Source organism: Heliangelus exortis, chromosome 3 (genome assembly GCF_036169615.1).
Source record: "Heliangelus exortis chromosome 3, bHelExo1.hap1, whole genome shotgun sequence".
NCBI lineage: Eukaryota > Metazoa > Chordata > Aves > Apodiformes > Trochilidae > Heliangelus > Heliangelus exortis.
The window spans coordinates 65,360,325-65,383,019 of NC_092424.1; the positions used below are offsets into that span (position 1 = coordinate 65,360,325).

A 22,695-nucleotide genomic window follows, 5' to 3' on the forward strand; every position below is an offset into this window, starting at 1 on the left:
CAACTGTGGAGTTAAATCTAGATTTATGCAATGACTGACCAAAGTTTTAAGATTCAATTTTTGGACAAATGTGTGTTAATTTCCTCAGAAGATTTTCATAAGAAACACATATATCTCAATTTATTAATTAGGTGCCTTCATATTTTGCCAGTACCATAACCTTACATATAAATTTAAAACATTAAGAACTCAAAATTTGTCACTCTTGTTTTATTCCCTAGCAATGGGAATAAGGTATGGCATTAAACCTGTGATCTCTTATGTGCTGTTAGTGTCAGAATCTCAAATAAAAGAATTAGAAAACGAGATTTACTTTTAGGGCAGTGCTGAGTGTCAACTTTTGCTCCTTTTCTAGGGAGGAATGAAATTTTGGCTAGCTTATGTCCTCAAGTTTTTGGGTTGTACCTGGTGAAGTTGGCTGTAGCCATGGTGCTTGCTGGTGGCGTGCAGAGGACTGATGCGACTGGAACTCGAATCAGAGGTTAGTGTCATTTCTAATAATATCACTGCCTTTCAAATGCTTGTTCCCAGCCCTGTCTTTACTCACATACCTTCCCTCCTCCAAAATCAAACCAGTGAGTTCTCAAAAGCATAATCGACCATTCCATTTCATTGAGTAAAAGCAGTTTTTGATCAATACTGATGATTCTTCCATAAAACCAGACAAATAAAATGGGTGTCTAGACTTCCTTTTTTATTTTATTTTTTCCCAAATAAAACCCAGTAAAAGCAGGTGTTCAGGATCCCATTAGGAAGAGTATTAAAGGCAGTTTTAGATAAAGCATAAACTCACTTCTTATTGATGTTTTGAGATTATTTCTTGTAGAGTATTCCCAGCAGTATTTGGCATCAAAAGGCGGAATATTAATGTTTCCTTAATGTGGATCACTATAGTTCATTGAAAGGAAAACTTTTTAAAGAGTTTATTTTACTTCCCAATGCCAGACTATTCCATCTGTGATTGCCAGCACATCTCACTTAGTTCTGTTACTGAAAGTTATCTGCCTACTGATTCTCCTTCTGTTGTTATTAGATGGCAAATATGCCATGTGCCAGGTGGTATGCAGGTCATATTCTATGTAGGTCATAATAAGTCTAAAATAGGATGTCTGCATATACAAATAGGATGTTAATGTTTCAGAGGCTAAATAAAGTTATAGGCTTTATACTGATTTGAAATTATGTTAATATTATGTAGAAGGCAAATGATTTGAGAACACTTCAGTAGCCAAATTATTTACTTATGTGATTTCATTGTTTTGAAATGACTAAATTGTGTAAGTGTTGGCAATGTAACAGAATTAGTTAAGAAAAGTAGCCTGCTGATTTTGGTAGTCCTTTTTACAATAATTTAAGTGACTGAATATGATAGCTAAACCCTGGTAGCCTTTTGTTTCATGTTCAAGAATGAGTCAAGTCTGAGAAATGAGTTTTTACATAAACTCACATTACAGGAAATGTCAAATACCTGCTAATACTTGCAAAAGATTTCATTATAAATATTTGATTTGGAAACAGTAATATGGCTGGATGTTGTTGTTAAACAACATATTTATCAGACCTAATAAACAGTGCAGTGTTAAACAGAATTAACATATTGTAATGTATATGCAGAGCTAAATGTTAGGTGAATAATGAGTTAATTCTGAGCATTTTGTGTGTATGGTTCTCTGTATATGACCATCTACTCCAACATCAACTTTTTCCCTGCAGGTGAATCACATCTTTTGTTGGTTGGAGACCCAGGTACTGGGAAATCTCAGTTTCTCAAGTATGCAGTAAAGATTATACCACGCTCTGTGCTTACTGCAGGAATTGGATCTACAAGTGCAGGTATGTGCTTCTTCAGCTGGAATGCTTTACTTTTTTCACTCAAGTGTGTTTATGCAGAGGCCTTCTACATACATGAATGTAAGTGCTCAGGTTGTATGAGTACTGCTGGAGCAAAGAACTGCTGTGAAGGTGTAATGAAATGTGACATAACTTTCTGCAGAGGGGCAGTCCTGCCCCTTCTTTATCAGTGGAGCAGTCTGATTAGCTCCTAAAAGGGAACCTTACAAGCCTCATCCAGCAGCATCTCTCACTGCTTTGCTAGCAGAGGATGATCTGGACCTATATTTTTAGTGTTTTTCACAGCTATGACAAATCTGACATCTTTCCAGAGCTCACACTGTGTGATGGGCTAACATCATTTGGTTTATCCTGAACAGATACTCTCCTCTCTTCTGTTCTTTTATATGTTCTGGCTGAGTGCCAGATTGATTTCTGCTTACTTCCTGGAAATTCATCACTGTGCTGTGGAATTATTTTTGACTTACAAAGATGGTTTCAAGATGGTTTCAGAGAGCCAGCTTGTTGTTGCTGTTGGGGGATGTTAGATTTAGGTATGTCCCAGCTCACCCTGAATGCCAGCTATCTTTACAAACTCCTCTGGGGCCAGTGTGCAGGGTCAGATGAGATCTGCAAATGTTGAGCAAATGGCTACCTTACTGGTACATCCAAAAATCACAAAATAATTAGGGACATACCCCAGTGTCTCAGCTGGCACGTGCCACTTTAATGCTTCTCAGATAGTGCTGCTTTTCAGTTTATGTCTGCATTATTCATACATGGGAAGACCAGAGAATAAATCTTCTGCAGTTCTATAGCTGTGTGTACGTGCACACCAGGTCTTCTGTAGCTGTGGGAATGCAATGTGATGCTGAACACAGACACATTTGTGTAAAGGGAACTGGTTATGAAACACATGTGCCTCTAGTTTTCCGTTCAAATTGTTGACAAATAGGTCTGGAGAGAAGCCAGAGAGAATATTTTGGCTCAGCATAACCTTTTCTCTGCCTTTTGTTCTGCATTAAGAACTGAGAGCAGGCCGGATAATTTAAATTTTGCTATGGGGCTGACAGTGATGTGGCGTGAAATTTTGTCACGTATTTCAATGTGACCTTGCCCACTTTTGTCAATAATGATCTCCCTGCGTCAGCTGCTTTTGGCCTCTGATGTTGCTGCTGCCTTCTTCACCAGATCTCCTTCCTGTGCTCCATTTTCTGTATGATCTGTTTCCCAGCTCATGATCACACATGATAGGCAGTTTCAAAGACATTTCCCTGAAAATCGATATTGCAGTTTACAAGCTTACTGTGTGTGCCATAGAATCAGTTGTAATTATGTGTGGAGTTTCACCTTATGAAAGGATTGTCTTGGGTCTTTAGATCATTTACATTTCACTTAGATATTCTTTGTATTTTAAAAAGCTCCTCTCTGCCCCATGGCTTTCTGGAATCTGACAGCAGGTGCAACACATTTCCACCTTAAAATGCCTTTTCACAAGTGGAACTTGAATTCTGCCAAGAAATCATATTAGGTCTGTTTTAGTTTCAGGGAACCTTTCCATGGCTAGAGCTGCTGGACTAAAGCATTCATTTGTAGCCCAAGAGTTTGGATGTAATTTGAATTATTTTCTTTGCCCTCCCTCTGCATAGAGTGTCTTACTTACGAATGTTTTTAACTGCACTTAACATTGATTTTGTCTACTTGCTCTTCATGCTCAAGCTTCAAACGATTAGTTTAAAGAACAGGTGAATTGTTTTACTTTCCTTGTTGTAACTGCACACTTCAAATTTTCAGTTTCTGTTTTTCTATGTTTTCCCTTTTTAAACAAAGTCTGTGCTTCATCAGATGTGTTTTGCCTGATTCAGAAAGCATGATTCAAGCTAACACATTGCTTTCATGTTCTTCTGAATTGGTATGGAAGACCCTCCCCTTTCTTAGCTCACCAACATGCTCAAGCTGCCTGCTTGCTGCAAAAAGCCCTTACATATGACCAAGAATCTCTTCTGTTTCAGAAAAAGCAGACCTTTACCTCCACACTCTGTATAGTGTTTCTGAATTTACGTATTTTAATTGCCTTTTTTGCAAGCACTTAGTAGAAATTTTCTACTAAGTTGAGAGTTCTCCACAAGTTTAGGACTTCTGTGAGGAACTGGGGTTTGTTCCTCTCACACCTAATGAAATTTGGCAGCCACAAGGCCAACTCAACATGCAGCAACTCACTGGCATAATTTTTTGACTGCTTTATGACTTCCTGATTTGTAAATAAAAGATGGGGTAACCATCTGTCCCACTGTCTGGTTCTGTCTATACAGCGTTTAGGTTTTTTTTAAATTATGATTAATTCTTCCCAACTAGCATCTCCCCTAAGAGGCACAGGGAGCCATTCAACAACCTTTCATTTTTAGAAACTGATAGTTTTCCCGAAAGATAGAGACTTAGTAACTTCTAACAAACTCTGGGTGTGTTCCCACCTTACTACCCCGTTTAGCTGTTTTGCAGTCTCCACTGTTGAATGAGAAAATCACTAGTAAGCTAATACTTTGTTTCCCCCAGAGCTTGAGATTTGCAGTGATAAATTGAGTGGTGTCCTGGACTCACCAACACATGCCTGGACAGGACAGGAGCCAACACATACCTATGGCTGGCAGCTCTGGGGCTTGTGGACACCCAGGCCAGAGTCATTCTGCTGCTTCCTGGTGCCTATTTGGCTGTTCACATTTCTGCAAAGTTCTGTTTGGTATCGTGTCCATCCGCAGATGGACTGCTTAAAGAATTTTGTGAACTTTAATTTAGAACAGCTTATTTTAAAATCTGGGAGAATATCATCTGTTTCTCCAGCTCTCCAGTTCTGTTCAATATGAACAGACCTGTATGAAATGGCAGCCTTCTGGCCTCTCCTCTTAAAGCCTCTACAAACCCCTGAGAGTACTGCCTTTTTGCTGACATTTTGCAATGTCTAATACGGTCCATATCATGCCAGCAGCTGCCTGCTACTGTATATTTTTTTTTTCCTTTTCATTGAAGGCAACCAACCCAAAAGGGGAGAACCACCATTTTTCTTTTTCATAGTAAGCCTCTCCCTGCTAGGTAGGCTTCGGATGCTAACAGCTGCCTCTCTTCTGAGGCTGAAATAAAAGTGGCTGTCATGAGCCCTCCAGCTGTGTTTATGAATGGGTTAGATGGTGTCACTATCCTGAGGTACACAGGACACTGTCCCTGCTTGTGGAATCCCAAACTTCCTGGGCATTCCCAAGTTGACGGAGGCCAAGGCAGTGCCAGGGAACACACTAGCAGTTTGCTGCTGTGGATCTGGCCCTGATCAGGTTATTAACAGAGATGCAGTGTTTTGGACACTCTTTTGGGATCTTCATTTCTACCACAGGATTATTCATTGTTGGAAATACTTTCCTGAGCACATGATTTAATTGGCTGTTCCTTAAACGGTTGGACCTCAAGTTGAAGAGGCCTTAGCTCTATAGGAAGACTGCTAGACTTCTTCAATGACTTTTTTTAAGTTTTGGTCAAACCTTGTCAGAGATGCTGCATCTGTAACAATCTCATCTCTCCAGTTCCTTAAATTCCCTTAATTTCCTCTCAATAATGCTGCTCCAAGATGGCTTTATCCTAGAACAGTGCTTACCTGCATGCAAAATATTGTTTAGCCAAGAAGATAACCTGTGTTCAGAAATTTTGACCTGTACATACATCTGTAAGTGAAGACCTGTATGACAGGAAATACTGCAGGAACAACATCATCATCATGTTGGCTGGAGGTTTCAGGTCTTATTTCTGGCATAATATATTCAAGCAGACCATCAACAGTCTTTTAATGCTGCCATTGTAATGTCAGGCATTTCATGCAGTTTTTTTGGATGGATGTTTTATGTCTTCAGGATTCCCTTTACCATACCATAAAGCCCCTGCTTCTTCCCACTTGATTGGTGTAGGTCTGCCACACTTTTCTAGTGAGACAGGACAAACTGGAGGGCTCCCTTATTTTGAAAGGTTGGCCTCCTTGTCTTGTGGTCCAGGTGTTTTCGGGGTGGGAGACCCAAGAACTCCTTAAAAGTTCCTGACATTTCAAGTCAGTTCTTAACACTGCTGTTAACACAGCTGTTGTCTCAGATCTGGTATGGCCCTTTTGCAGCACACACACCTGCTTCTGCTGATTTCCTCTCTGTGCAGGAAGGACAGTGACATCCCTCATGCCTTGGACAGTGAGTGCACAGCCATGCCTCCAAACAGGCATTACTGACAGATGTATTCTCCCTCCATCCACTCCTCAAAGGACCTTTGCTTTCTAAGTTCCAGACAGAAACCTGTTTCTACAAAGCATCTATAGTGACTCCAGCTGGCTCTTCTTCCTTGGCCTAGACCAAAAATCAGGCAGAGATCCCTCCACCCATCTTCTGCAGACCAACTCCCATATCACACGCTACAAAACCAGCACTTCAGAAGCAGAACTTGGACTAGAAACGTAAATATACAAGTCACACACACTGCCAGCTCTTATAGTTGTCAGTTTTGTTGCACCTTCCCTGTTGGCACTCAGCAAAGCCCTTCAGCTAGCAGCAACAGGAACAATTAACCCATCATCTCCAGATGAAACTTGAAAATGAGAGAATCTGCAACCTTCCTGACCAATATGCTATGGATAAGGGATAGGGTAGTTACAAATGTAAGGGGTCTCCTGCACCTACCTAGACAGAAGCCACTAACAAGATTTAGTTAACTTTGCTCTTTTTCTGTATCTGGTAAAAGAATATTTGTCAAGAATTCATGTGCATAAGGTAATGTGCATAAGTTTAAATGTGCATAAGCTTATGTGCATAAGGTTAAATTTCACCAGCCTCCATTACGATGGAGCCTTCAGACTCAGAGTGTCATAGTAATTCAGACTGAAGGTGATGCATGAATTAATCACAATGATGGTATGATGAAAAGACAAAGGTTTTTATGAAGACAGACCTAAAAAAACCCCACCCATCTTTTTCACCCCTAATGTTAACTTGTCTGATTTGTTTACTTATTTCTACACAAATAACTTCTGACAAGCATTTTGACAACCTCCTAATGGAACTGAGTCTGTTCATCTAGCTAAAAATTCAGCAGGTGAACCAACAGTACAGTCAATAGAATCTGTAGCATTCCCTGGCATCTTGGTTGCTGTGCAAGCAGAGGTTTGTGGGATGGTGAACTCATCTTCAGCCTTGAAATTGTAATGTTTTACTGTCTGCACTAGCTGTCTATATGCCATGTGTACAGCCTTGCTGTTTCAAAACTTTCCGAGGCTAGGGACAAATCTTCTAAGGGACATCTTGTATGCACTGTATATTTTAATACCACTAAGTTTGTCCTGTGATGTTGCCCACTGATCAGACCTGAAGCCTCTGGAGTACTGGAATCTGGTTTCTTAAATTCTGTGTCTCTGGACTGTGATTTTGCCAAGATATGTGATACTCAAAAGACAAGTGTGTATGGACTGCTAAGATGTGGTCAAAGTGGCAGAAGACCTGTGAGGCATCTACTGTCTCAAAAAGCATAGAATGACCATTTCTTTTGCAAGATCATGAGGGGCTTTCATGAGTAATGGTAATTTTTCTCCAGCTATCACCAAACACAGCAGGGTTATTCTTTTTTTCTGTAACTCATGATTCAGCTATATCTAGGATGTATTTGCATATCAAGTAAGGTGGGACCAAATTCTACTGCAGCATAACACCAACCCATCTTGTTTGAAGTTTATCACACCTGAGTTCATGTGCTCAGTTGACTTTTTCTCCTAACCAGAACAACAGATCTTCATGTTCTTATTTCTCTAAGGTAACTGGATTGCTGAATGACTGATGTAGTTTTGCTGACTGTATTTTGTACTTGATTCTGCAATAGCAGTAATACAGTTTGCTTCCATCACTCGTGGCATATGTTTCTAAGCAGCCTTTGTGCTACTGATGGATGGATTCTGGTTCCAGCTTGTACTTGATTATCTTTGCATTTGAGTCCTCAATAGGTGCAAGGGTTTGACATACTATTACAGAAACCATAGCTCAAGGAAGACTTCATCAGGCTGTCAGTCTTAGAGCAGATGAATTTACATGCTTACATTTAGGAGAGATCTGAAGTATTTCTAAACAGACCAATAGAATGCATGAAGAATCTCAAAATATCACGGTAGACTTTAAATTTGCAATATAATTTAAGAAAGATCTTTTGATTTTCGAAGTTAACATAATTTCAGCCCTTGAGTGAAACAACTGCTGATTTGGGGCACCAGTCCTCTGTACTAAAAATCAGTGTTAATATTTTTAAATTGTTAATCATAATTTTAAACAACACATGATTTTTAAGAGCACACATTAGAATCAGGGTTCCAAATATTAATGGGTTTCATTAAGTAACTCAGCTACCATATGTACTGCTGAGTTTCCACAGAAGAAACAAACATGTGCATGTACATTCAGATCAGGTCATTCATTTCTGACTTTAAAAATATACAATGTTAGAAATGAAGACAATTTCACTAATGGTGTGGAAAGACAAAAGTGCTAACTGCTTGGGACAGCTTCATCCCTATTAGAGAATGCAAAAAGAGAAGAGAAAGCTTTCCATTTTTATTCAGAGCTATACTGTCAGTCAACATGAAATCTACCTTTTTTTTAAGGGCCTGGAACCTACAAGGGTTCACAGTGTGGGCAGTCACTAGTAACTATAGGAACATTATTCCTGTAATCTGACATGACAGATTACAATCTTAAATGCACATATAGTCACAGTAAACACATGAGGCTAATGAGGATTGGAAGGAATAACTAAACTGTTAGTGTCATAATAATGTTTTAAGTCTTTACAATTTACTGCTTAGTTCTTTGTATCTCCAAGGATGCCTCAGGTAATAGAGATGTCTCAGTGCAAGAGCTTCAGGGCAGGCAATGTATTCTTGAGTGTGACATGCCTGCCACAACAGGGCTTGAATCTTGATTTACACCAGTGCATAGAATTGCCTTAAAGGGTAGAGAAAACAGTTGTTCTAAACTCCAGATGCTCCAAAAACCTGAAAGAAAGCATCTTAACTCCTTATTACTAGTTAAAAAGACTACAAGAATGAAGCATACCTGAAAATAAATGTACCTAACAGCAGTTTTACATAGTAACCTTGCAGAAGAGCATTTCTGGATACTCATGCTACCCCTCTTTTGATGCTTACATTTTCTAGTAATTGCTTGAATCCTTCCAACCAATTGTGTGCTATTAGGGTGGCTGAAAAAAAGTTCTTTCCTGAGATGCCCACCCAAATCCATACAAAACATTGTCCTTAACAAACCAGTTTGACTAAACAGCAGCAGTAGATCTAAAACACAAAAAAGAATCCTAAAATCCAAGATAGCAGATGGTAAATCTCAAATTGCATCCTTTAAGTAACAAGTATGTGCCTTGAAAGGAAAAGAAGCTTGCACCAAAAATTATACTGTACTGTCTGCTTTCACAGCAGGAAGACATTTTTGGACTTTTTTTTTCTTTAAGAGATACTATTTTCTTTGCACTTCATCTAATGAGTTTTGTTCTTAAGCTGCTATTAAAGGGCACTTCATATTTGGCAATCTGGATATCAGAGATGAGGACATGACATTATTCCTTCATCTTGCCTGAATGTTTAAAACTTTCACTTAGCTTTTAGCAGTGCTTACAAAGTAAAGGGGGAGGGGGGAGAATATTTATACTTTAATCAGGTTTGGTTTAGACCACATAGAATAACACATTAAAGAAAAAAGGCAATTACTTAAAAATAGTTGTATTTATATTCCACAATTTGCTCAAATACTGTTTGGTTGTTTTTTGGTTTGTTTTTTGTTTTTTTTTTATAAACTTTCTACAGGATGTTTTAAAACAAGTTCTTCACATTGCTTGACAACTATGTACTTATGGAATCTGAGGGAATAGTTCTGGTTGTTTTTACAGTTTAACACATGTACAGTACCAAAATGGTGGTGGTTAGTCACATGCAGTCCATATGAGATTCTAACATAACATTTAATGAGTTTTCTGATGTTGACCACCCCTTTGATGCTGAAGGTAATGCATCTGTAGAAAGCAGTGACTGTAGATTTGGGTTACTGCTCTCTGCATCTTCCAGTTTTTCAGTGTTGTCTTCCCAATTAATGTGGAATCTTGTGACTCTGGGATTAGATGCCAAAATATTCCTTTGAAGCTGGGAGAGAAGAAAAGACACAGATTATGTAATGTGTACATCTCAAACTGGAGTTCAGGTGCATATAGATTTTTTTTTTCCTTTTACTCCCCATGGTCTTCTATATTTAAAACATTTTTTTTCAAAGGTGACTCATAAATGCGAATCTATAGCTATTATCAATGGATCAGAAACATGCTTACAGAAACACACCACTCTTCATTTATTTTAATACCCTACTCAGCAGAAGAATTGCTCTCTTGAGATGGTATTTTTAACTGTTCTGAGAGTTCAAGGCTGTATGAGAACTCTGCAAGTAAAGTGTTTATTGTTTTAGCCAGATTCAGTAAAGCAAGTTACTACCCCCACAAAAATTTCTGCAAAGCACAGCACTTCATAAAATTTTGCAGCAACTTTTTGGAATATGCAATAATTATATCAATTCCATTAACACTGTCTTTAAGAGTACATCTTTTCCTTAAATTAGTACGCTCTAGATGGATTTCACTAATTGAATTTTCATTTTTCTTGTAAGGATTTAGAAGAAAGACATTACTTAAGATTTGAAGGATATTAATATTGTGGCAGTGAACATGCCTAGACATCTGTCATGTATTTTATTCTCATGGCTGGCCTTCATTTTCCTTTGAAAACATATTATTTTCAAGGTAGCCAACTGGAGGCTGGCAACTTACCATCACTGGCCACCCATTACAGAAGTCAAGCTTATTCACAGCAAAAAAACACTTTGGAGCTAGTGCTGATTTTATTCTCCAAGGAAGTACACTCATTAAATATTCTCCATCCCCTTATGCAAGTTAATAAGACCAGTTCTTTTTCTGAACCTAGTAGGGTCTACTATCCATCAATTAATTAATTTAGTAACTTTCTACTTGTATGTTTAAATTCTGTCCCAAAGTCATACTAAGAACTTAAAATACATGATACCTTTTGCTGTTTTTTCATAGAAGCAGAGCTAGCTTTTTGTATAAGCAGAGAACTAAGACTAGGAGTTCTAGGCAATTCTAAATTCAAGTGCATAAAAGAAGGCCACATTCTGGCATGTAAACCAAAAATAACCAGTAAGTACATGATTTAATTGAAAGAAAAGAAAGGGAAGTTGTAAGTTTAAAAATTCTCAAGATTAACCAGAATTTTGAGAACATACTGAGCATCTCTGATCATTACCTAATCAATGCCCCAATCTGCTCTTACTATGTTAGCTGCTTTTCCTCATTTTATACGCAACTTATTCTTCAATTTGTTTGTCCTTTTTTGGCAGAAACTGCAGCTCTAACACTAGAACAACCGGATAACAACTGAATTAAATTAATACTTAAGCTTAGTTCCAGGTTGACTGTTCTAGAAGAAACATTGTTCTGTTTTTCCAAAGAACAGAGCCACTTAGTCAACAGTGAAGCAGGTAGAGGGAACCCTAGTTTATTTCACACAGTGTAAAGTAATAATGAAGTCCAGCCAAGGTTTTCAGCAGCTTGAAACTCAGCAAGTTGAAACTCACTGAGGTTTCTCAATGTTCTCCAAATGTGGGGCAACTACATTGCACTTTGTACCCCCAAGTCTTTTCTCTTATTTAATGCCTCATTCGATGCACTTTGTGGAATCAACTTGGGTTTGTTTCTTAAAAACCTCCTTCTGGAATCATACCTTTGATATGATTAGAACAAAACATTTCTTACCTTAGAAAAATCTGGCTTTACTGGTGGATTCTCTCTCAGTTCTGTTTCAGTATATTCATTGTTTACATAGTAGCCAACTCTAATAAATTCTTGACCTCGATAGGTACATGTAATTAGCACAACTGTTACACCTACTGCATCCGCATCTGGAATAAGCCCTGGGTTAGGTGCATCAGCCTAAATATAAAAAGGAAAGATGGATTAAAATAAAATTTATTCCAAATGCTTATCTAGCAGATGAATCTTAAGTAGTACATCTCAGCAGCAGAACAGTGACTGTATTTAAAATGGTTCTTCAAGTTAACCAGAAGATATACTTGCTTTCACAACATCAGCACTATCTGCTAGCACACAAATACTTTGAATGCAGTAATATTGTGTACTGACATTTCTCATGGGTGATTCAACAGCTTTGATCCAAAACTGCTTTTAAATGTATGATCAGTTGAACACGTTGCTCAAGCAAATGCACCAACACCCCTTCAATTCTACAGTGGCACTGTTCTCCAGCCCATCTTGGTAATTTATCAGAGTAAAATTTTCTTTTTTTTTTATTTTATTTTTGTACCTTTGAGGCTGAATTGATCTGTACATGTTTTTAAAAAACCTAAACTGTTAAAAATGCAGACTGCAATTTATACTTCAGCAAAAAGACTAGAGACAGGCTACAATGAGGTCTGAGCTGTCCCACAAATTTCTAGGAAAGTCAGACTTCCCTCTTGACTCCTTCCATATGCCTACACTTGTTAAAATGTATGCAGTTAAATGCATCATTTCTCTAAGATAGCTGACATTTTTAGCCAGGATGCAATCCTAATTAATAGGCAACTCTCAAAATCTTCCTCAGTGTCCTTAATTAGAGTGGCTTTGCCTGTAGTATTGATTAATAATGAATAAAATTTGCCTCGTAAAGTGCTGATCATATTGGTCCCTTAGAATGCTTCCTAACTGGACATTTGTTGATAAAATATGATGCCTTATACTGCTGTAGGATTTAAAGTAACAGCAATCTAAACATAAATTAAAGAATTTGATACATATGATTTTAAATGAAGATCTGAACCTACCAATGAGTACCTTTTTTCCCCAGTGTAAGTTGTTACCACCAACAGTGTATGTTAGCACACTACAGGTGTAATGAAATCTTGCCTACAAACCCAATGGTATTAATTCCTGCTGTCCTTCTCATCCCTACTTTTTCTGTACTATTTATATGCTCCAGCACTGTGAAATTTGGGAGCTACTGGTAATGCATCATTGGCTTCTGCTCTTTGCAACTTCAATTCTGAGCCTTCAAACCACTCTAGCTTTTTGTAAGAAGCTGTGGGCACTCTGCAGAAGACTTAGATGGGTCAGGTAAAATATTCCAGGGGGAGAAGCAGCAACCAGGGAATTAGGTAGAAGACAACTTCTCCCAGCCCTGAAGGGAATAGAAAATGACCAAACAGATTTACAGTTTGCACAGGGGAATTGAAAAGATGACTAAGGAATAGAACAAGCATAGAAGCTTGAAGAAATCAGAACAACCACCAATACATATGAAGTCACTAATTCAGTAGTCTTGTTCTAACAGTGCCCATGACCATGAAGTTACTTTGAATTCCACAGTAGGAATTACAGACTAAAATATTGCAGAAGGACACTTCTGTTTAACCCCCCGGTGAAACTCAAAATACCACACTAGAGTAAGAGTTAATTTCACATTTCCATTGTCATTTTGTGTCCTCTAATATTCTATCGTAAAGTTGCAAATCCAAAGAAATACTTGGATCCTACATAACAGTCCTACTTAACTCTCAAGCATTGTTGTGCTGAGTGGAAAACACAATTAACTGTTTTCTCAAATTTTGAACTTCCTGTGTCGGATATCAAATCTCTTAATTGCCTGGAAAACAAATTATCATGCACAGGCAGATGAGAAAAGAAGAGCTTAATACAACTGTTAAGTGACCAGTTGCAAATACGTATTTTCACAGGGAAGAAGAGGCAGCAGATTAACTTTTGCAGAAAAATCAGCCTTGCTATGCAATTCTTATGCTGTAAATTGAGAATTTTTATAAAATATCTCAATGTAGTTATCTTGCTTTTCCCCATGATACATTTATTTGCATAGCTATTATTGCAGAGTAGGTACCTAAGGTCATATCCCCACTTCCAGAGAGTAAATTATTTATGTGTTTATATTCTCAAAAACAATTTTGACAGTTTATTTATTACAAATTCCCAAGTGCAGACAGAAGGAATTAGGTTTCACTACCAATATCTTGGTATTTAGAACCACACAGGCCATGCTGTAGGATTCTAATATGGAAACCTTTTTAAACGTTTTGGATTCTGAGTGGTTTGTTTGGGTTTTTTTGTTTTGTTTTGTTTGGGGTTTTGTTTTGTTTGAGGGGTTTTTTGTTCTGTTTTTTTGTTTGTTTTGTTTTAAGCTGGTTGTGTAAGTCTGAAAAGTATGTATATAAGGCTGACTTCCCAACCTGATACACATCTTCTTTTCAACAAAGGTAGTTTTATCATCTAATTTTATCATCCTTGGTATTTTATCTGTGTGGTACTACATTTTACTTACCATTTCAACCAGTAAATTTATTTTCTATTTAGAAAAACCTACAGCATATTATTAGCTGAAAATTTTATACACCTTTGTAAAGGTACTTTCCTTGTTCCATCACTGGTGAACACAACCTCTTTATATTATAAGCCTCCTGCAGTTTTGTGCTTTGCCCTGTTCTGGCCTTCCTTGGCTAGTTCTCTGCATCTCCCAGGCTCCTTTAGTTTGCTGAATAAAATAGCTGCAGTCATCACCAAAGACTTAATGCAGCACTCTGAATTTTAGTAGTTCATATATGCATTAGTTGAGTCTTAACCTCACCTGAAATCCAATGGTTTTGGGGTGTAGTATACTTAGACCAACCGTATTTCCATAAGAAATAAAAGGAAGACTTTATTATAACACAAAATAAGTACTGGCTCTCTTATGAGACCTATTTAAATCCAAGCCAAATGTCTACATATTTACTCCTAATTTAGCTGTAGTGTCAGTTATTGCCAGGATACAATCAGTAAGCCCCTCCTACAGCAATTGCAAGACCAGTGATTTTAATTTTCAAGGCCATCCTAATAATACAGCCAAAAGATGCCTTTTTAGGCACCTGCCTCCTGCTACTTTCCATAACCATCAACAATGAATAGATATAACTTAGTTGAGAACAGTGCATATTTTTAAATCTGCCATCCTATTTCTCTGGCATCCTATTTTCTAATTTCCCTGTCCTATTTTTCCTACAAGGTAGCCCCTTTGCAGGCAATAGAGCATCACCTACTAACGACCAATTAATGCCATAAGCTGTAAGAGCTTGATAATGGAGGAACTGTTAGTAAGTGATGCATTTGTTACACATCTGCTTTATTTGTAGTGTGGAAAAATTAGACCCAGCGCTAAACCCAAGCAGTGTTTCAAGACTGATTTGCATGTATGTGGTAGACAAATGTAACCTCTAGCCTAATTCTATTCTTTTAGCCTGTCCTATAACAAAAAAAAAAGGAACTTACAGGATTAATTAAAAAAATGTTGGTATTTTAAAACAGTTACAGTTTTTAAAAACTGTGAAACTGTGAAACTGTGAAAAGTAAGAAACTATATTCACTAGCACTTTGGTTTTTTAATGCTGATACTCCAGCATGCCTTTGCCATTGAATAGTTACATGAATTTACAGTGTTTGGGGAAAGCAGCATGGTTCTTATACAATAAGCTGCACTCAGTTTCAGTCTGATTTTTCTGCTGATGGATTTTGTTCTCGGTTTACAAGACAAATACTAGTATTTAATAGAGAATAAAGCGAGCTAAATCATATCTTTGATTTTAGAAAATCCAAACAAAAGAAAACATCTGTAAGAATTTAGGCAAGTCTGCTTTAGTGTTGTGTTGTCCCCCTCTCCTGCTGACTTACAATGGAAATCGGAACAGGCGAGTAAGCAGTAAGCCATCTTAGTGCTGCTCTTCCCGTGTTTTCCTTCCCTTCATTATTCCTTCTTAGCAACTTTTAGCTTCCACAGCAGTATTTTATAGGACTGTCACATGCTCCAACATTTGTTGGACAGTCTTGAGGTACACCTGTCCCATCTACCTACAACTGGAATTCTGTCTTACTTTACAAATCACTAAATGTTGTGGTTTAGCAGGCTCAGCCAAACATTGTGGCTGAACGTTTATCCTGATAAACAGAAATTAACTCTCTACTCTTCTGGCAGAGTTTTACAATATACTTGACATGATGTTCTGAAGATGTTACCTATGTTAACTTGCTGCTCCTGATTATGTGAATCTTTCACCAACTTCAGTAAACTCGTGTGATGGGTGCTAGTGTAAATAAGGTAACTGGCACTCCTGATTACTGAGTGATCTCAAATACAGTTATAAACCAGGCTTGTCAAAATTATCAAGTAGCTACAGGAGCACTGCTTGTATCAGCATCTCTACTAATTATTGATACCACAAGTGAAAATACTACCATGGAAATATCAGGGGCAAAAATATCCACTCATGAACAGACTTTAAAGCAAGATATCTGAAGATACCGTATCTTAAGAGCTGACTGAAATAGTTTTCTGAATTATTTTTCAAGTGCCTTAGTTTGATAGTCATCCTTAAACAAATTAACATAACTCTTAGCAACAATGAAATCAAACTTACCTGAAATACAAACATGTGTCTTCCTGCAGGAACAGGCCCTACTAAAACAGAGTCTAACACCTGATCATACTCTTCACTTTCAGCTGAACCCACATAAATTATTTTCCATTCCAAGTCTACAGCAAAAAAAAAAAAAAGAACAAACAGAAAAAACAAGCATTATTTATCATTTAAGTTTTATCTTCTGTTTTTGCCTATCTACAGTTCTGTGTAGCCTAAAATCGCTTCTTCGGACACATGCCTAAAATAACAAGGACCTGCCCCCTCTCTGGAAGTGTTCAAGGCCAGGCTGGATGTGGCTTTGAGGAACCTGGTCTAGTGGGAGATGTCCCTGCCCATGCAGGAGGACTGGAACTAGGTGATCCTCAAGGTCCTTTCCAATCTAAACCATTCTACAATTCTGTGATTCACTGGGGAGTTTTATCAGTGCTTGCCCCAGTCTTCATGAACCCCATCATCCCACCCTCTCCCCACAGCCAGTCAACACTGCAGGAACTCCTCTATTTTCATAGGCAGGTTAATTTTCAAATTCTTTAGAGGAAAGGGCACATTTGCTTGTTGGGAGCTATGCTCAACATTTTCTCATAGCCTGTCTGAATGGCTTCAGCACAGGGATGATGTGTATTTATGACAATAACACAATACATGCCTTGATTACTGACCCACCTCTCAAAAGGTAATTCCTACCTTCCACATATACACCTCACAGCTTTAATTAATACAGATCAGGGAAGGCAATTGACTGAGGCACATTACACACACAACTGCACCAGGCACGCTAACTGCACACCCTCATTCCTTCATGCATAACTTGTGTAACCTGAATAAGTATGGAGAATTGAGATAGCATTGTAAGATCATATGCTGGTCAAAGATATTGGTGCTTGGATTTTACCCACATTCTGTAATGGAATTATAGGGAAAAAAAAAAAAAAGTACCATTTTGTAGCACCAAAAATCATTAACTTCTTACAATTCAGTTCTTTCTAATTCTCCCTCTCTACACTACAGGTGTTTCCAAGTTGAAGCTGCAAATCAGCATATATTACATCTTCCCAGACCAGCTTTTCAATTTCACTTTTTGATTAAAATCATATGCCTAAGTAAATATCTAGAACTACTCTTAAAGGAGAGAAAAAAGATCACTATTACATAAAACCATGACTAAATCTTTTTTAAAATGAAAGAGTTGCTTCAAAACTGGACCTTAAAAACTTAAATGGTACACTTTTTCCTTTTGAAAAATGCCCTGATTTTCTATTTGAAAGCACTAGCCTGTACCCTATTGCATCAGTACTCTGCAAAATCCAAAGCTCTACGCTTTGATTTCTTGACACAGAAATTGAACTTAACCTTAGAAAAGAAAAAAACCCAGCACCTTGGCTGATGAGGACTGTAACTCTCTTTCCTCATTAATGAATTCTTCCTTATCACGTTTTACTTCAATGCAGGTATTGGGATGTTAAGTATTGGGATGTTAAGTAACTTAATTAGCAGTGCTTAGGAAAAGATTTAACCCCTTTGTACTGCACACTGCAATTGGCTAGGTACTGTACCCGAGGTTTTATTTAACTTCTAAGCATCTAGTACTAGCTATTGCCAGCATTTCAGACTATTGCTCATGTAGGAAAATTAAGGAAAATGTAGAAAATGTAGAAAATTAAGGACCTCCTTTGTCAGCTTCTGAGTTACCAGTTACAAGACTTTTAGGCTAAACTGCTTAAGATTAACACGCTATCATGTACCGTTATCTGAGGAGAACAGTATGAAGTTCACTATAAACCAGTAGTAATATTTAGTACTGGAAAACTGACCTATTTTTAAAAAGTTTTAAAACATACATTTAATAGGTTGACTCAAATACTGTTTAGGTATCTTGATACAGAATAACTTTTTTTCTTAAAGAGGAGGGGGTGGGACTCAAATTTAATTTTAACATCAGTGCGGCAAAGGACTGGATGAAAACAGCACAATCAATAAACATTTTAACACCTGAAAGCTAAGGCAAAAACAGCACATTCTTCATTAAGTATAGAAAAGGCCATGCTAAATCTTATTTTTAAGTGTGGAAAATAGTGCTCATTCTTACTTTATTCTGTAGCCAACTAGCATTTAGGTGGGGGAAGGGAACTGAGAACTTTGCTTTAAAACATCTATAATACTTCCCATCCTGATTGTCCGGGATTAACTCTAAAGTACATCCAGGGAGTGAGGACCACGTCACCTACAGCTGTGCACAACTGGAAGGAAAGGCGTAAGGCCCTGTGCCGAGCCCCTGAGCCACCTGCCGCAGCAGCTGCCATCGAGGTCAGACTGACTAGAAAGGTCCGGTCAGCAACCTGGAGTTGGGCAGGGAGCAGCACAGCCTGCCACGGGCAGCTCTAACTAAAGCGTGGGTCACTTGTAAAAGGCAGGAGACCGGCGGCAGAGGCCTAGAGGAAATCCCAGGCTCGGCCGAGACTTCCCCTCAAGTTCCCGCCAGCGCGGGCCTCCCTCCACGCTGAGCGCGCACAAGTAAAAGCTGCTACAGGGGCGGGCAGGGTGAGGCAAGTTTAACCGCAACGATAGAGAGCCCGATAGGCGCGATCATCCCCCGAACTCGGCTTAGCCTTTTCCTTTCCCTCGCCCCTCAGGCCGCTGGGCTCCGCCGGGGCCAGGAGCACGCCGGGGGCCAGACGGCTGTCCTCTTCGGCCCTCAGGCAACGCCGGCCGGGCTATCTCCTCCTCCCCCTCGCTCTCGACGCTGCCGGCGGGCAGAAGCGCCCCGCTTCCCCTCCCAGCCCGTCGCCGCCGCCTTCGCCTTCCTCGCCCTGAGCTGCGGTGTTCAAAACTCCCGCCCGAGGGGCGACGCGGGGCCTCTCGGGGCGACTCCCGCGGCGCGGCCTGCCGGCGGGCGGCGCTGCGCAGCGCCGCTGAGGCGAAGGCGGTTCGCGGCCCGCCCGGCTGAAGGGAAGGCGGGAGTCCGCTGGCGGCGGCGCGCCCCTCGGTGGGGAGCACGGCCGGCGCCCCGAAAGCAGGCTGGGGGTCCCCGTAGGACGGCTGCAGGGCGGCGGCGGCGCCGGGGCCGCACCCCCCCTCTGGTGGCAGCCGGTAACTTTCGAGTGACTTCCAAAAATAGTGGCTGGCGGCCGGCCCCCTCCCCCACCGGCAGGGCTCCCGCAGCCAGCGTACCGCGCCGCGCAGAGCAGCCGGCCCCGCGCACCCTCCGCGATAACCCCCGCCGTGGCTGCCGGCTGCCGGCACCCGGGGACGAGCCCGCCCGCTTTTCCTCCCGCAGCGATTTTTTTTTTTTTTTTTTTTTTTTTTTTAAGTATTAAAATGGAGCACAAAGCCAACGAAACGCTCGTTGCGGAGCGTTTCCGCGCTCCGAGTAACGCCGGGACGCAGGGTCGCCGGCCGCGCAACAGCCCCGTCTCCCCGCGGGCGCGGAGATGCGCGGCGGCCGAGCCCGGTTAACCCTCTCCCTCTCGTGCTCCCCCCCCCCCCACGCACACACAAAGCTGGCAACATGGCTACCACCACTCAAACAAGTTCCTCGCAACTTGAAGCTCGCCTCGCCGATGGCGCGGCGGGGAGAGACGGCCCCGGCTCGGCGGCCAGGGCGGGCGAACGCCGCCAACTTTCCCCGCCGGTCCGAGGGAGAGCGGTTTTCCGGCGGCGGCTCGGGCGCCGGCGAGCAACATCCCTTCGCCTCGGCACGGCGATGCGGTGAAGGAGAAACTGTGAAATTGTAGGAGCAGGCCTGTGCAAAGTTTAAGCCTTAAAACCCGTGAAAAGGAGAGCCCCGAGTTAAAAAATCCGTATCGGGAAAAATTCTACTCACCTTCCGACAGGTCCTCTATGCACTCAAATGTGATCTCGAATTGGAAAGGATTGTAGAAAGGAGACGGATTATCCAACACCACTACATTGTTCACCTGAACCTTTGCCATATTTTGAAAAAAACACAAACAATAGGGAGAGCGTGCTCACGCAGCACCACCAAGTCCAGTGTGTTGGTTGTTTGCCACGCACCAGCCCCCGTGCCAGTGTCGGAGCGAGGCTGCAGAGCCGCGACTTGCAGAAACTTTTTTTTCCCCCCTTTTATTTACACCAGGAACACTCCACACTGTTTGCAGCTTTCCTATTTCACTAAACTACAGCCCATTCTGCCTTGCTCGCCGCCAGCGCCCGCCCGGATTGGCCGCACGCCGGCCTAAGGCCCTCCTCCCTGAGCACGGCGGCCGAGCGGCAGCAAGATGGGCCCCGCCGCTCCCCCTCGGCTCCCCGCGCCTGGCTGCGGCGCCCCCGCCCGGGCAGCGGCGGAAACCGCCTGCCAACGGCCGGGCGGGGCGAGGCCGAGGCCGGGCGGGCGGAGCCGGGGAGGGCGGGAGCCCCACCAAGGCCCCCGCCCCAACCAGCTTCGGCTTTCGTCGACTGTGGGGCTGCGCTCTGTCTTGCGGGGCTATCGTGGGGTTTTGGGGTTTGGTTTGGTTTTTTTTTTAAGACTTTTTTCCTCCTCCTTTTTCTGTGCTCCCAGGGTGGCCGGATCCACACAGTGAGCTGCTTTCGGTTGAGCGCTGATGGGCTCCCGGGGCCAGCCACCCCTTCTCCGGGCTGTGGGGCTGCTCGGGGGGCATCAGTTTGCAAGAGGGCAGCACCGTAGGGGAGCTGCGCTGCCCTGGTCAGGCCCCCCCGGTGCCGGCCTCTTGGTCAAAATCTGTGCGGAGACGGGGTAACAGGGATCCCTCGCTGACTGGGGTGCTCCCTGAATAAAGGGGGGGTTGCTGGCAGGGTGCTGGGTACTCCAGATATGGGCAGGAGGTTTGAACTCTGCCATGGATCCACCTCACTGCTGCTTGAGACGTCCACCATCGGAAGGGCTGTGAAGCAGAGTGTGTCATTTACACAGATGTGCTGACAAGAAGCAGTCTCATCCCTCTTATTTGTCGAGAACAGCTGAGGTAGCATCGTAAACTGAAACAACGTATCCCTGTGCAGCTGCAAGAAAGCCAGAGAGGAGGCCATCTTGAGTGGCAGTAGGAGGCCTGTAGAGGAAGCCATCTTGTGGCTGCCACTGGCAAGAGATGGAGGGGAGTGACATGGCACTGTAGGACCAGTTTGCATGTCTCCTGCCGCTCTAGGGGCCAAGATGTAGGGTGGGAAGAGCAGAAAGCACCCAGGGATCGGGATCAGGGGGAGGGGGTGTGAGTTTGGGATGAGTTGTGTACCTGCATCTCAAGAGGAGATTCTGTGGAAATAATACACAACTTTCCTCTGATGATGTCTGTGGTGGACTGTGCAGAGCAGGAAGAGATGTAGGAGCCATCTTCCCACCTGTATGGAAAGGCCAAGCCCTGCTGGCAGGAGCAGAGTAGCTGCCAGGCCTGCAGTGGGTGAGAGAACAGAGCACTGAGGCACGGAGGCCTTCGGCTTCCAGCACATCTCCAAACCTGTACAAGGTTTGGAAAGTAGATGGCACGTTTGGTTTGTATGTACAAATAAATGCCATCATCTGATACTGGCCTGATTTATTGCTCGCTCCACTTTTAAATTGCATTCTCCACCTGTCTGTCACAAGGCTATAGATTTTTTTGCTTTTTTATAATTCTGCTTTACAATTGACTGCCTGAGTAGTTCAGTGGAGAGTCCAGGGATTGTGGAAAAATGGCACAATGGAGAAGGTTCCTCACAATAAGCTGAAGTACATGCTATCAGGAAACATATATTTCCAATGTTATTTTCTGACTGGGAACAAATGGGTACTGTGGTGGCAGTGCAGTGATGGGAAGGTTTCAGCAGTTTCTCCTCCTTGAACCAAGGGAAGATGGGGGGCTGGGGGAGGGATACTTGGGCAGGGTTTGCCATAGCATTCAAAGAGATTTTAGGGTGGTTGCAGCTTGTCACCTACTAGGCTATTTTGAGCTGATCACTAGAGTGAAGAAGGAGGGCTAAAGATAGAGAAGAAGCTGAGAAACAGGGAATAGAAGGTTTCTAAGGAGCTGCACATGAGTGGCTGTTCTACAGTTGTGTAGAGTTTCTGACCTGCCATGCTCTGGTTTTATATCATATGGAGTTACTGGTCCGTGCTAGGAATTTTTTTCCCCCCTCCCCTGCATAATCTTAGAATTTTCATTTTTGTTTAATGTGTAAAGGAATATAAAATCTCATCAATAAATTTTAATTAGTTTAAAGTGAGAGTTTGTCTCCACTTCCTGGGGCCAGGAGTAAAGAGTACTTGAGGTTTTGTTTTTTTTTTCCTAGACTTTGTTTTGCAGCTCCAAAATATTTGTTTTAGGAGCTGATG

At 41.4% G+C, this 22,695-nt stretch overlaps 2 protein-coding genes across 5 annotated transcripts in view; one reads left to right on the top strand and one right to left on the bottom strand.

The window, feature by feature from the left end:
• The window catches only part of MCM9 (minichromosome maintenance 9 homologous recombination repair factor), a 50,567-nt gene that overhangs the window by 10,252 nt on the left and 17,620 nt on the right, over positions 1-22,695 (top strand). For 3 of the 4 annotated variants that reach the window (XM_071741066.1, XM_071741064.1, XM_071741067.1), the window contains exons 6-7: positions 356-481; positions 1,714-1,833. In XM_071741066.1, coding sequence (XP_071597167.1) covers positions 356-481; positions 1,714-1,833 — 246 coding nt within the window. Of the gene's footprint in view, positions 1-355; positions 482-1,713; positions 4,347-22,695 lie in introns of those variants that run through there. The other variant, XM_071741068.1, reaches the window with a different exon arrangement.
• On the bottom strand, positions 9,604-20,728 carry ASF1A (anti-silencing function 1A histone chaperone). The gene is made up of 4 exons (XM_071741063.1): positions 20,233-20,728; positions 16,410-16,525; positions 11,713-11,889; positions 9,604-10,036 (listed from the first exon to the last, which is right to left on the bottom strand). The coding sequence occupies exons 1-4, from the start codon at positions 20,339-20,341 to the stop codon at positions 9,824-9,826; spliced, it is 615 nt and encodes a 204-aa protein (XP_071597164.1). The 5' UTR covers positions 20,342-20,728; the 3' UTR covers positions 9,604-9,823.